Source organism: Oratosquilla oratoria, chromosome 21, assembly GCF_046742065.1.
Source record: "Oratosquilla oratoria isolate Oo_2021 chromosome 21, ASM4674206v1, whole genome shotgun sequence".
Taxonomy (NCBI): Eukaryota; Metazoa; Arthropoda; class Malacostraca; order Stomatopoda; family Squillidae; genus Oratosquilla; species Oratosquilla oratoria.
Genome location: NC_134797.1, coordinates 1,267,219 through 1,282,514, shown reverse-complemented (window position 1 = coordinate 1,282,514; position 15,296 = coordinate 1,267,219). Strand labels below are relative to the sequence as shown.

General features: G+C 39.2%; 1 protein-coding gene across 1 annotated transcript in view; it reads right to left on the bottom strand.

Moving 5' to 3' along the window:
* LOC143036678 (high-affinity choline transporter 1-like) overlaps nucleotides 1-15,296 on the bottom strand; it is an 84,648-nt gene that overhangs the window by 15,945 nt on the left and 53,407 nt on the right. The window contains exons 3-7 of the mRNA XM_076204239.1: nucleotides 11,598-11,705; nucleotides 11,244-11,399; nucleotides 9,530-9,678; nucleotides 8,967-9,119; nucleotides 1,784-1,913 (exon numbers count right to left, since the gene is read on the bottom strand). Of these exons, the coding sequence (XP_076060354.1) occupies nucleotides 1,784-1,913; nucleotides 8,967-9,119; nucleotides 9,530-9,678; nucleotides 11,244-11,399; nucleotides 11,598-11,705 (696 nt within the window). The remainder of the gene's footprint in view (nucleotides 1-1,783; nucleotides 1,914-8,966; nucleotides 9,120-9,529; nucleotides 9,679-11,243; nucleotides 11,400-11,597; nucleotides 11,706-15,296) is intronic.

The window sequence follows — 15,296 nt, the reverse complement described above, 5'->3', positions numbered from 1 at the left end:
ACAATGGTCATTTTCAAACACTGGACACATCAAGTAATCATTTAGATAGCTATAGCGAGTAGGGAGTATATTAGATCAATTTTTCTCAAATGAAATAATGTCCATACATATACCAAATGGCAAATTTACCCCTTATAAAAAGGATAGCTCAGTCAAGGCATACACCCCACTACCATCATCCACCCCACACCCAACACCCATTTATTGCCTATTTTATCATAGCTCCTTGTTCCTCATTCACTGCTCAGCTCAGAAGCAATGCAGCAAGGCAAAGTGCCAACAGAGTGCTGACAGCTAAAATTGGTTTACCCACACTTCTTCACTACATGGCAACACTTCTTGGTGATCTATTCCAAGATTTAGAGCAGACAAGAAATCACTAGTAGGAAATCACTACTATCCACTCATACATAACTGGCCTTCTCCCTTACTAGTTTGAAAGACATTCCCCTTGTACCATGGGCCCTCCTCAACCCATCCATCCATACCTTAAGTTCATTTCATCCACCTCTACCTTACCTAGTATATCCTAACTCCTTCCATGTGCCCAAACTTGAAAACTATAAAAAGCATAAGTACATGCCAAAAAAAATTAATTTAAACTACACTTTTACCTTTACTAAGGAATGATAATGATCTGAGTGGAGTTGGGAGAGGGATGTTATTGTTTATAAAGGAAGTAATCTTTGATTAAAATTTCTGGTGTCTACATAATTTTAAGACTAAAAATAAAAATTTAATTTATATTTTTTCAGAATCCTCTTTGCTAGCAATGGCACCCTCCCTATGCTTTCCTACCCTATGAATTCTCATTCTCTTTCTTAAACCAACTTCTACAGTCTACATGCTTTAAAATCATCACTTTCAGGATTAGTTCCAGGTGCATCTTGCAGATACTTTGGTTTTTCACAAATTGCTGTTCCCAAAAGACTGTCACTGATCCACACAAAAGTTTGTTCATTTGGCCAGATCTGAAACATGTGTTCCACTACCCCACTTTCCTATTTTTTCAACTCAATTGTTCCCCCAACTTTCCTTCTAAGCTTCTTTTCTTCTTCAATTTCCTTCAATGAGGTCAGGATCACAATTTCACTAAAAAGGTATTCGAAATACAGAATGATGAATCAGTTTCCTAAAACTTAAGGAAGGGTCATAATTACAAAATTAAGAGAACTAGAACAAGGCTTGAAATAAGGCAATATTTCTCTAGTAACAGTGGTAAATTGTTGGAAAAAATGACCAGATAATGTAGTCTCATCAAATATGTAGTTAAAATAATTTAGACAAGCATATGACAAATAATATTGACATGTTTTTATGCTTTTATATTTTTAATCTTTATTCTCATATCCTATGACTTAGCCTAATGTGGCAAAGAATTATTGACTTTTTTGACACCTAGTCATACTGGCCTAGCATTTCTATATTTACAAATAACTTCTTATTTTTAGCTAGACATCTCAAAATTGCTCAGACCATACATATTGCTTGCATATTTTTTGGAGCTTGATCTGAAGCATGATCTTATGTTCTTGTATTTACTGATTGTTAATACAATGCAATGTTGATTTTGTGGTCCAGCTGTTTTGTTCAGTTATTGAAAATATGATCAAATAAATGAGCAATTATTTTATTTTTAGGGGGGTAGAAGTGTTCACTTACTTGATTGCTCAAATAAAAATATGTTCAGATATAGAGGCTCCACTGTACTTCCATGCTTGCATGGATAGGTATGTGCACAGTGCAGATGTTTGTAAAGATGTACACATATGGTTGTTGTTACCTGTAGCTTTTGCAATGGCACCTATAATGCAGGCAGGTACTGCCATGATGAAACAGCCCAGTGATCCAGCAAACGAGAGAATCTGTGCATTACGACTAGTCTTTGCTGACAGCACACGCTGGAAGTATACCTGTAAGTATATGGGGAAGACAGTTTTTTTAGTGAGCCAAGTAGATAGTTCTAACCTATCTTAGCCTCCTTATTCCTAGTGTGGGCCCCAACCACACAATATTACCAGTAGCTAATTAGATATCCACCTAGTTTGTGCATATATCTAATTATACTAATTTTAATATACAGGAGAAAAGCTACACTCATATATACGTCTCTTTTTCTCCATCTACTATGTATGCTTATACCAAAGCACTTTCCCCTTTTCCCTGGACCTTTCTAATGTGTGTGATAGATAGGGAGAGAGTATTTACAGTAATTGTATTTACTGTCTGTACCCCCGTCTAGGGTATTGGCTGCATGCTTTTGTGGGGTTAAAAGCTGCTAAGTAGCATGCAGTTATACTCTAGGGTCTATATTGGGTGCCCCTATGGACCAGAACCACACATCATTTTGTCTGTGGTAGAGGAAATCTCTGTTCATAGAGAAATGATGATACTTTATTATACTGCGACTGTCCTTCCGTTATGCTGTCCTCTACTCTTGTTATTGTCCTGTACCATGTCTCTAAATATTCATTTCCTTTCTTTGCCTAACCATGTGGTGGGGGAAAAGAATACTGTCACTAGAGTCATATGAGGCAACAAAAACGGGATGGGGATAGGACTACGCATCCTTCTTCCTCTAGCCCCAAAGGGGATATTCCTAAAAAAAATAAAGGCATAAGAGGATCTGGGAGGAGTGTTCCAGCCAGTACCCTGAGGTTTGGGTCTTTCAATGTGTGTGGATGTGGTACAGATGAGAGTAAAAGAGAAGAGATAGACAGTATGTTTGTGAGAAGAAAGATGGATGTGTTGGCATTGAGTGAAACCAAGTTGAAAGGGAGGGACAAGTTTGAGTTTGGGAGTGTAGTTGGGAGGATCTCAGGAGTGAAGAGAGCACAAGGAAGAGAAGGGGTGGCTATACTAGTAAGTGAAGAGATAGGTAAGCATGTAGTGAAGAGAGGACAAGGGAGAGAATGGGTGGCTATACTAGTAAGTGAAGAGATAGGTAAGCATGTAGTGGAGTGGAAGGAGGTTTCTTCAAGGTTAAGGGACTGTGGGAAGTGCTTATAGGTGAGCGTGTCATAAAAGTTGTTCAATTTCTTTGGTGAACTTATGTATACTTACTCTATCGGAAAGAGTATTATTGCATACTAAATTGTTTTAGTAACATGTATATATTACGTGTAGTTAATTTTTTTCTTTTTCTTTTTTTTATGATAGTATCTGTAATCATTGAAGTATCCATACGCATAGGTAATCAGCCTACTATGTAGGAAATGAAAGATTAGAGTCTTGGGAACAACTTCATTGAGTTAGATTTTTTCCTACTCTCTTTTATTTTTTTATGATTTTTTTTATTTGAATAGTAGAAACTTCAGTGAAAATCTGCTATGATAAATTAAACAAAAAAATTAAGTTACAGTTTCCTTTTTTTTTCCTAATCAAATTAAAGAATTACTCTTTCTCTTTACAAATTCTAAAGAATGAATGAAATCGGACAAAAAGAAACAGAGATATGGCTATTTTAAAATAAAAAAAACATAAACTTTTTAGGAGAGGCATTTAAAGTTTAAAGGAGCACACCGGCATTTAAAATCCTCCGGCCGCGTACTCACTCGTGACATTGTCTATTTTTTTACGTTTCTGTTTAAAACTTTAAACAAAACTGAACTGGCTATCGAAAATTTGACTTTATTTCAATATACAGAATGTTTTTTCATGCAATGGGGTTGCCAGATGTCGCCAATAATTTATCTATTTCATTTTATATATAAGAACAGAAACAGAATTGAGCTGTAATATTTGGTCAAAGTGTTACAGCCATCATAGAGAATCTTTTGAATACCTGTTGGTAGAAAAAAAGATAATACGATCGCATGCATGACTGGTAGGCTAACAGATACGCGACAGGGCGACATCCTTTCTCCTTTAGCTTTGAAGAGATACTGAGATCCTTGTGGTGATTGACGATTAGTGTTGGGCAAGTTGCCAGATATCTCCATATATATTAATTATTGTAAACAAAACAGAACTGGGTATCAAAATTTCGACTTTATTTCAATATACAGAATGTTTTTTCATGCATGGGGTTGCCAGAGGTTGCCAAAAATTTATCTATTTTATTTTATATATTAGAAAAGAAACGGAATTGAGCTGTAATATTTGGCCAAAGTGTTACCACCATCATAGAGAATCTTTTGAAATGTTTACCTAAAATTCGTTAATTTTCCAGAATTTTTCGTGTTTTCGCGCCCTACAGTCCCTTAAGGGGACCGGCTGGTCAAGAATTGATGAAAATTGGGTTTTTCCCAATTTTCATCAATTCTTGACCAGCCGGTGAAAAACTGGGAAAAATTTTCTACATCTGTGTATGGCAATCGACAGTCTGTATGCAGAGTATTTCATCAAAATTCGCCTTATTTTCATAGTTATGGCAAATAAACCCCCTCCTCCCCCAACTCGACCCCATCTCGGCCCTATGATACGTATTGGTCAGTACAATATATATATTATTGCAATAAATAACAATAATTTGTAATGATTGAGTGCTATTGCTAGTGACTTCTGGCAACTCTGTCTCTGTACCAGAGGTTATATATAGACCCCAGCATGGAGGAATGGAACAAGAAGGAGCTACAAGAATGTTTGCACGGTCTGAGTCTCTAGGAATCCGATACTTCAATTTTGTTGGAGATGGGGATTCCAGCGCCTACAATGCAGTTTGTGCACTGAACAATGACCGTGGCCCCTATGAAAACATCAAGGCCAACAAATTAGAATGAATCAATCATGTATAGAAGAGGATGGGGACAAGACTGAGGTAGCTGCATGATGAGGAATGAGTGGAGACTGTGGCGAAGAGAGCTCAAAAGACCAAGTTTGCTAGGGCATCAAGACTGCAGTTTGTGTGCCAAGCAACAATTCTGGACCACAATTTTGGGTATCAGCAGGCAAGTTTATTGAAAGCCCTGAAATTAGGCTCTGCATCCCTTGACCACTTCCTAACGATGCAGGAAGATCAAAGACAGTTGAGTCTGAGGAAGAAGAAACCCAAAACTGTGAAAAAAACAAAGAAAAGTGTAAAAGAATATGCTCCTGGAACATTCAACTGAAAACCTGGCAACAATGAGTAGTGTTGGCAACTGACACCCTAATGTAATAACCTGCCTAAAATGCAGGTGGGGACCAGGAGCCAGAAGACAGAAGATTATATGACTGGACATCAACATATGACTGAATATGAATAGATTTTATTCTAAATATTATGAACATTCAAGCCTAAAAAACTAAATAAGGAAATGCCATGATATCCCTTATTTATATTAGTATGTAGGGGTTCAAAGTTAGTGAAAACTTTGAAGGCCCGTATCTCAAAACCTATGTTTTATACCTTCAAACTTCTAATCCTCCATAACACCTTAATCAATTTAAATGAAAATTCACACATAATATGTCTAAATCTGCCTGATTGATGAAATAGAACGTTTTTATTTAATGTCTGAAAGGGTTAATTTTTGCCAAATTTTTTTTTCCTTATTTGAAGGGGGACGGGGTGGGAAAAAATATAAAAATTAAAATTCCACAAACTAATTACTTTAACTAAAATTTCTCTCTATTAGTTTGAAGGTCTGGATGAGGTCCTTCCACCATATTAGTTTCATTCATGTAGAGCAATTATTATAGGAGGAGTAGCCATTTCAAAATTATCAATTTTTTTGAAAGGGAGGTGGGGGGGGGGCAAAACATGAAAGGGTTGCAGATTAGTTTTTTGGGGTTAGGAAAGATGTATATGGTGTCCCTAACTCCTGGCACAAATTTCTGTGCAATAACCCAATTAATAAAGATTTTCATCTTTTGATCAGCCCGTCCCCTTAATGTAGATGAAGATGAAACTGGGAAGGGAGATGTGGGTTTTTGTAAGTGCATATGGGCCTGGTAGTGAGAAGAATGTAGAGGAAAGGGAGGATTTTTGGATAGATTTAAATTAGTGCTTAGAGGGATTAGGGAGAAATGTCAATGTAGTGGTATTGGGAGATCTTAATGTTTGGGTAGGAAATGAACCAATAGATGGAGTGGTTGGGAAGTGTGGAGTTCTAGGAAAAAATCATAGTGGAGAGTTGATAGTGGAGATGTCTAGAGAGTTGATCATAGCAAGTACAGTGTTTAGGAAGGAAGTCAAGCATAAGTACACATGGGAGACGGTGATGGAGGGAAGGTTGGTAGATAGAATGTTAATGGACTATATAGTGGTAACCAGGAGTATAGTAGGAAGAGTTAAATGTACATGTTCTAAGGGGACAGAGTTGGGGAATATCAGATAATTCTTTGGTGGAAGGTAAGTTGAGAGTGTAGGATAGATGGAGAAAGAGGAAAAGGACAGTAGTTAGGGAGGTGCTTAAAGTGAATTGCTTAAATGAGAAAGAAAAGGAGCACAAGAAGAAGCTGAGAGAGGAGTGGAAGGGAGTGAAAGATGGAATAGAACTAGGAGTGGAGGAGGAATGGGGATGGTTCAAGGAGAGAGTCACAAGGTGTGCAAAGATGGTGTGTGGAACAAGTAGGATGGGATGAAATAGAAGAAAGGGTAGAGAGTGGTGGGATGAGGAAACAAAAAAGGTTGTAGATGAGAATAAGTGAGCTTTCACAGATTGGTTACAAAATAGGATGAGAGAATCATATGAGGTAAAAAGAAAAGAGAAGTAAAGCATAAGATAAAGGAGGCAAAGAGGAGAGCAGATGTGAAATGGGGTATGACAGAAACTTTTGAAAGTAATAAAATTATGTTTTGGATGGAAATTAACAGAGGAAGAGGAGGTGAATCAAGTAGAGAAGAGAAGGTAAAAAGTGCAGATGGAGAGATGATAATGAAAGAGAAGGCAGTAAGAGGAAAATGGGGAGAGTATTTCAGGGAGTTGCTAAATATGAAGGAGGATAGGGAGGGAGAGGTAGTTGCAGTGGGAAGTAGTAAGAAAATGACAGTGATGAGTGAGGAAAACAGAGAAGAAATAAAGAAAGATGAGGTAAAGGCAGTTGTTAAGATTATGAGAGCAGGTAAGGCACCTGGGTTGGATGGATGTCATGAAGAATGTCTAAAAGAAAAAGGAGGCACAGTGACTGTGCTGGTGAGGTTATTTAATGTTTGTTTAAGATAGGGTAGAGTGCCGGAGGACTGGAGGAGTGCCTGTATAGTTCCACCTTAAAAGGGAAAAGGGGATGTGAGTGTAGTAGTTTCAGAGGGATCAGTTTGTTAAGTATAGTTGGGAAGGCGTATGGGAGGGTCTTGATTGAGAGGATTAGGAGAGAAACAGAGGGAGTAATTGGTGAGGAACAGTGTGGGTTTAGGACAGGTAGGGGTTGTGTGGATCAGATTTTTGTGGCAAGACAGATATGTGAGAAAGCTTTAGGAAAAGATAAGGATGTTTTTTTGGGCATTTATGGATCTGGAAAAGGCTTATGACAGGGGAGACAGGAAGCCACTGTGGGAGGAATTGCACATATATGGGATAGGAGAAAAGCTTTTAAGAGCAGTCAAGAGATAGTAGAGTTTGTGTTAGAATCAGAAATGGAAAGAGTGAGTGGTTTAAGGTAAAGGTGGGACTTTGTCAGGAATGTGTTATGTCACCTTGGTTGTTCAATTCATACTTGGATGGGGTGGTGCAAGAGGTAAATGCAAGGGTAGTGGGTCAGGGATTGGAGATGGTTAAAGAAAATGGAGAAAACTAGGAAATATGCCAATTGTTGTTTGCTGACTACACTGCACTTGTAGTAGGATCAGAGGGATTGAGAAAGTTAGTGACAGAGTTTGGGGAGGTGTGTGAAAGAAGGAAGTTGAAGATAAATGTGGGTAAAAGTAAGGTGATTAGATGTACAAGGGGAGAAAGTGGCAGCAGACTGGAGGTGAGTATTAAGGGAGAGAAACTAGAGGAAGTGGATAGTTTCAGATACTTGGGTGCGAATGTGGCAGGAAACAGAGTGGAAGTTGAGGTAGAATGTAGATTAAGAGAAGCAAGTAAATGGCTTGGGGAATTACAAAGTGTAATGAGAAATAGACATTTAGGAATAGATGCTATGCTATGGATTGTATGAAGGAGTGATTGTGCCAATAGCACCATGAGGCAGAAACATGGAACATAAGAGAGGAAGAGAAGAGGAGTTTGAATGTGTTTGAGATGAGGTGCCTGAGAATTATGATAGGGGTTACTAGGCTGGATAGAGTGAGAAATGAGGAGGTGAGGAGGAGAACAGGTGGAAAGAGAGTTGGGAGATAGGGTTGATGAAAGAGTATTGGGATGGTTTGGACACATGGAGAGAATGAGTGAAGAAAGATTAGTAAAAGAGATGTGGAAGGCAGAGGTGAAAGGAGTGAACATGAGGGGGCAACCAAGGATAAGATGGATAGATTGGGGCAAAAGGGGCATTGGGAAAGAGGGAAATGTCTGTTGAAGAAGGACGGGAGAGGACAGAAGATAGGGGTGAATGGAGAAAGGTTATGTATGGATGATGCTGGGATGCATGAGGGGGAGTGGGTGGGGGATGTGGGGTAAGGGAGTATGTGTGCAAAATAAGTTGATGTAGCCCAAGGGGATTTCTTCCAGTCTTCTCCATTTCTGCATGAGGGGATGGAGGGGGGGGTCATGTTTTTATTGAAGTGGCCTTACTGTGGATGTGCTGTATCTTGTGACACTGCTTTTGACCCAGGGCATTGGGTGAAATGTAGGGATGACCTGTCCTCCAGGAGGAGTCAAGATAAGAGGGAGAGATGGGGGTGGAGTATGTGGGGGTGAAATGGGTGGGAGTGGTTTTATGCCTTTGTTTTTTGGCTACCTCCCTTGTAAAAGAGAAAAAGCCTTTGGTATATGTATGTATTTATCTGATTATAATTTACTGGACAAGAACTATACTTATATGGTATCATTTGTTTCCATAGATCATACCTTCCTTTTAATTAATCTTCCATTATCTCTGTATTCACATACAAATTATGATAGGACTCCACTGGCGATGGGCCAAAGTAGTGCCAAAGTACTCACCTGCCATGGAATGCCACCAAAAATGAGGAGCACAGCGTAGTCAATCCACTCACCCCATAAATGGGGTTCTTCGATGCTTCCCAGCCAATCTGTATCACTTGGAGCAAGGGAGCCTACAGCTTCATGCTTGATGGCAAAAGGAATTGATATCCACTGAAATAAACAAGGCATTTGTTGAAACTGCATATCATTTATTCAAAGTAGGGTTGACCAAAGGTTACTGGAGTGGTTTGGACATATGGAAAGCCTAAAGGGATTTCTTCATGTCTCCTCTGTATATTCATGAATGGATGAGGGGGGAGGGTCACCATGTAATAAAGTAGTAGAGGTAAACTAGTTTTGGCCTTTCTACATTGCTTCTGGCCTAAGCAGTGGACTGAGGGATGGTCCTTCATCCACAAGGAGCTAAGGTAACAGGGAAAACAAATGAGTGCTGGATGGATGAAGGGTGGGTGCATCTCTTGGTTGACCATTTCCCTTGTGAGGGAGAAAAAACCTTTTGGCATTTGTATATACATAATCAAGGCACTGTGTAGAATAACAAGACTGTTGTCACTACTCACCAAACCAATGAAAATGCAGAAAAGCTGCACAACATCTGTGTAGGCTACCGAGTAGAGTCCACCAAAAAGTGTATATGCCACTGCAATAGCTGCACTTACGATGATGGACAATTCATTGTTCAGGTCAAGAATAACAGCCAATGTTGAGCCTGAGATGGGGATAAGTAAATGGTATTTAGTGCTAACTTACTTTCTGTGTAAGCAAGATCTGTGGCGACAGTTTGACTAATTCACACAAAAAAAAAAAGGATAAGGAGGATAGAGTAACAAAGACAAAGAGGACAAAAAAGAGGAGAAAGGAGAAAGAAGAAAATTATAAGAGGAAGAAAATGATAAGCGGAAGATATGGAAAAATAGGACAAAGTAAAAGAAGATGAAAGAGAAGAGGACAAATAAGTAGAGGAAGAGCAGAACAGAGAAGAAGGAAGACAAAAGAAGTGGAGGACAAATAAGAAAAGGAAAAAAGAGGATGAAGATAAAGAAGAGGAGGAAATGAAGAGTGTAAAGAAAAAGAACAGAGATATACAGGAGGGCCCAATGACCACTGCCAGACATTGTAGAGCTGTAGGTCACCAGTCATTGAAACTCGAGGCAACAATTATTTTTCCTATGTACTCTGTACCCTCTGCACAGGGGTTGATAGGCAAATTCTGTGTTGGTACTGTTTGAGCATTTGATTATGATCAGAACATTAGCATGCCAGTGTGATTCTTGCTTGTCTCAAGTGAGTTATCTACAGAGTTGATTTTTGGAGAAGTTTGGTGAAGTATAGAATTTGGCAGTTCATTAAGGAGTTTTTGCTTGGTGATCTGTGTGTGTATATGGCACTGTATGTCTCTGAGGTGTCAAGAAGCTGAGCCTTCAAGTGACAGCACCACAGTGATGGAAAGAGGATGGACCCTCTAAAGCACAGCACCTGATAAGATGAATCATTTACCAGACCATCATTCAGGACAACTTGAAAACTGAAAACGGCTTTACTAATATATAATAACAAAGCCAACAAGTCCATTCACTGCAACAGGTGGTGGATATACCAGCTCCTTTAAAAAAATGGATCTTCTATCTACATACATATACACAATCTAAACAATGCTTCAAGTATCACAGACAATAAACCTAATGAAGGTAGCAGTGGTCCTCATGCCCTCCCATTGATCTTTCTATGAAGAAATGCTGGACTATCATCTGTGGTGTATTTGTTTGGGGCTTTTTCTGTGTCACCAACTTTTAATAGTAAAATGAATGGAGCAGTCACTGGGTGTCAGCTCTCCTTACATGAAAACATAGAGAAAACACAGCTGAAATTGATGGAGACCATGGACCTGGTCTAAAGACAAAGTGCCAACTCCTCAGGGCCCTCTAGGTGTAAGTGAGGGCACTGATGGGTTTTGTTGTGAAACAAAATATATCAGGTTTAAGTTGTCAATAACCAAATGCACAAAATCCAATCTACTACATTAAAATATAGAGAAAACAATTGAAACTGATGTAGACCATGGGCTGACTCCTCAGGGCTGCACCTCAAGTGTAGGTGAAGGCATTGATGGGTTCTAAAGATGGTTGGGAGGAACATAATTTGTAGGTACCTGTCATTAACCTGCCACATTCACAAAACTAACAAAAATGGACTTCTCCAGCTCCCAGCCTTTATCAGTCCAAAACCCTATTCTCTAACCCTGACCTCTTCTAAAGATCGTACCTTAAAACTTACCTAGAGCCGAAAGAATAGCTGCTGACCACAGAGTTTCCCCTAGCACTGCAGGCAGGTACAACATACCACCCCACCGTTTGCCAAATTTGTCCTGTAAGGGATCCAACATAGTCACATAGCCAGCTTCACGCATAGGCTTGGCAAAGAACATACCTCCTGTAGAAGAGCAAAATAATTTAAATTAAAGAAAAAAAATCCTGTTTGTTTTAGGTAAAAGCTGGGTTAATTCAAATAGTTCTAATTTACCTCACCATATTTTGCAGAAACAAATTAAACTCAATATAAGCATGCCATAACACATTCAATTCATCCATGGCATTAGCTTGTTTCAATGCCCATTTTCCTAAGACTTACCAAGAGAAAGGCTGATAGCATAGCCAAAAGGTGCCTGGCACCAGATGAGGCCTGAAGTGAAAATGGATTCTGCAGAGCCGTTGATGTAGCCACCACCCACCCATGTTGCTGTGAAACAAAATATAACAGGTTTATGATAATAAACAACCAAATGTACAAAATTCAATCTAACCACTCCATTATTCTGGTATCCTTTTGGAGACCCTTAACGCCCATGAAAACTGTCCATGGCTACTGGTTCATCCCATAAATCAGTAAATATTCTATTTTGCAATTTTGAGGGAGTGAGGGACAGTGTGGTATTAGGCTGATATATGTGTGTGTGTGTATATATATATATATATATATATATATATATATATGTATATATATATATATATATATATATATATATGTATGTGTGTGTATGTTAAAGACAGATTGAACATTTTTTGGAAGCTCTGCCATAGGATTCGAACCCTGACCCGTGCGTCCATAACCACAAGGTCAAGACGATAGCAACCGTACTGCGTGTGATGGTTCACAAGGACTGAACAAGTCCCCGACCACTCTTCACGTAACATCAGAAGATCTAGTCTTATTTTCATCCAATCCCCGTATTAGGCGAGCCCTCCGACAAGTTGTGTATGTTACAGATTGAACATTTTTTGGGAGCTCTGCCATGGGATTGGATGAAAATGAGACTAGATCTTCTGATGTTACGTGAATCCTGGTACTTGTACAGTTCCCTATAACCATCACACGTAGCACGGTTGCTAGCGCATTGACCTTGTGAATATGGACGCACATGTCAGGGTTAGAATCACGTGGCAGAGCTTCCAAGAAATATATATTATATATATATATATATTTTTTTTTTGGGGGGGGGTTGTATAACCTTGTTATGGAACAAAAAGTCTCCTGTAGATATGCTTTACTTATGTAACTCAATGTAGTTCACTCTTCTGTGTAATGGTTACACCTTGGCAAATGAAAGCGGGGCAGGGGAAGGATTGGATTTACACCAGGAAGTGCATATAGATGTGCCTTGCGTGCTCAGACTTCTTGAAGAAATTGAAGTCCTCTTCAGCTGCTGGATCCTAAAGTGTTCTTTCTTTATTAATTTTTATCATAGAAAAAACCTGCCAGACGTTCAAATCCGTGACAAGTTCAGAAACAAACATGTTGAATTCACGCGACATTCCTGCATACTACAGCGTGCTACAAAACGGAATCATAATAACCAGAACTGTATTGTGTGCCTAATACTCTGTAACTGTATCTAAACTTACTCATTTATGGTGCTCTGCTTACCTAAATATAATCGTCTGACGTCAATTAAGGTTGATGGGAACAAGGGTGCAAGTGAGTTAATGAAGTTAAAGGCCCTACTTCGCTGAAAAGCAACGCCTTGGGACGTTCCTTCTAATCTGTGCGCATGTGCGCGCGCACGTTCTACAACATAAAGAAAAAATTTGTGCACACAAGGTTTTCAAATTATATTAAAATCCATTCAATACAGAAACACCCAAACATCAACTTATAAATTCTCTAAAAATATGGTACGTCACTGCTTGGTGATATGTAATACAAACTTCAATTGTGTGTATTTGCTTAAATGATCAGATGGTACATAACCAAATTTCTGCTACGCTCACAGAAAAAAAAAAAAAGAATGAACATTGTTTAGGATACTCCCAACCTCCCTCGGCTGTATAAAATCACCTAACGGCATCTAAAATAAAACTGCCCGTCGCCAGCTGGAATCAAGTTGTTATGCGCCAGTCTTTCGAGCGAGTCTACACGGGTTTCAAACATGTGACATACACCCTTTCCTTTAGTACAGTTAGGTACACGTGATCAAGGTCACGTGTAGGCGGAGACTTGGGAATTGTTACGAGTTCGTTTGAGTAGAAACGACTTCGAGTACAACGTTTTGTTTTTCGAATCTCCTATGGCAAATTACCTTTGCGTCATGTAATGAGACACGATACAAATGCAAGAAGTTAAAACAATGTTAAAATTTTCAATGTTAAGTCCTGTTCTAACTATTCACGTTCTCAACAGTTAAAATTAACAAGTGTGGTGCACGTCCTAATACTTAGTATGTGTAAGATCGACCTCACTTTGACCACGAATACAAATTGTGGTCATTAATCACAGGACCATAAACCGGTAACAGATGTCATATCTTCCTGACGCTCGTCTTTGAAAATCCATCGAACACAACTGACCTCCATCTAAGGGACCGTTTAGCTCCGAGGGGCCTGCTGCCCCCCCCCCCCCCGGTCTCTCAACCAAACCCAAGAAGTGTGTCAACTTGCACTGCATTAGCCGGCGACACAGATATAGTCTCGCGCTGATACAGTACAAGCGAGTCCAATGTTTCTTCCTAAATCATTGCCATTATTGTCATCATTATTGTTACTGTCATCATTACCATAAACATCATTATTATTACCATCAATGCCATCATCATCACCACCATTATTATCGTCATCAGTCCTTACCGTTATCAGTCGTTATAGTTTTTTTGTTTATTTGCTTTTTTTTTTGTTCTGTTTGTAACGATGATTATGATTATTATTATTATCATCATGCGCACCTTGTGACTCCATCCTTGAAACATCCCCATTACTCCTTCACTCCCTCCCATTCTTCTCTCAGTTTCTTGTACTCCTTTTCTTCCCATTTAAATAGTTTACTTTAAGCACCTTCCTATCACCTGTCCTTTTCCCCTTCCTCCATCTATCCTCCATTCTCAACTTATCTGCCAAAAAACGATCTCATATTCCTCCACTCTCTCCCCTATAAACATACCTTTAACTCTTCCTACTATTCTCCTAGTTACCACTATGTAGTCCATTAATGCCCTATCTACTACCCTTCCATCCACCACCCTCTCCCATGTGTATGCTTGACATTCTTCCTTAACACTGTATTTGCTATCATCAACTCTCTAGACATATCTCCATCATCTCTCCACTACGATTTTTTTCATGGAACTCCACACTTCCCAACCACTCCATCTATTGGTTCGTCTCCTACCCTAGCATTGAAATCTCCCAATACCACTACATTGACATTTCTCCCTAAACCCTCTATGCACTCATTTAAAGCCATCCAAAAAGCCTCCCTTTCCTCTACACTCTTCTTTCCACCAGGTCCATATGCATTTACAAAAAATCTCACCTTCATCCACATTAACCATGAAGAAACTTCTCTCGACTCCACCACACGCTTACCTACCTCTTCACTTATTAGTATAGTCACCCCTTCGCTCACTCGTCCTCTCTTCACTCCTGACACCCTCCCAACTACACTCCCAAACTCAAACTCGCCCTCCCTTTCAACATAGTTTCACTCAACGCCAACACATCCATCTTTCTTCTCACAAACATACTGCCTTTCTCTTCCCATTTACTCTCATCTTTAACATATTCACGCACGTTAAAAGATCAAAACCTTAGGATTCTGGTTGAAGAACACCCAGACCCTTTTATGCCTTTGCCTTTGCTTTGCTTTTTTATTTTTTTTATTTTTTTTTTTTTTAAGAAAGCCCCCTTTGGGGCTACAGAGAGCAGGATGCCTAGTCCTATCCCCGTCCCGTTTTTATCGCCTTTTACGACTCAAGTGGGAACCTCGGTGGCAGTATTCTTTCTCCCCTACCATAGGGTTCGGCGAAAAAAAAATATTCAAAGTGGTAAAGGACAGTATTAA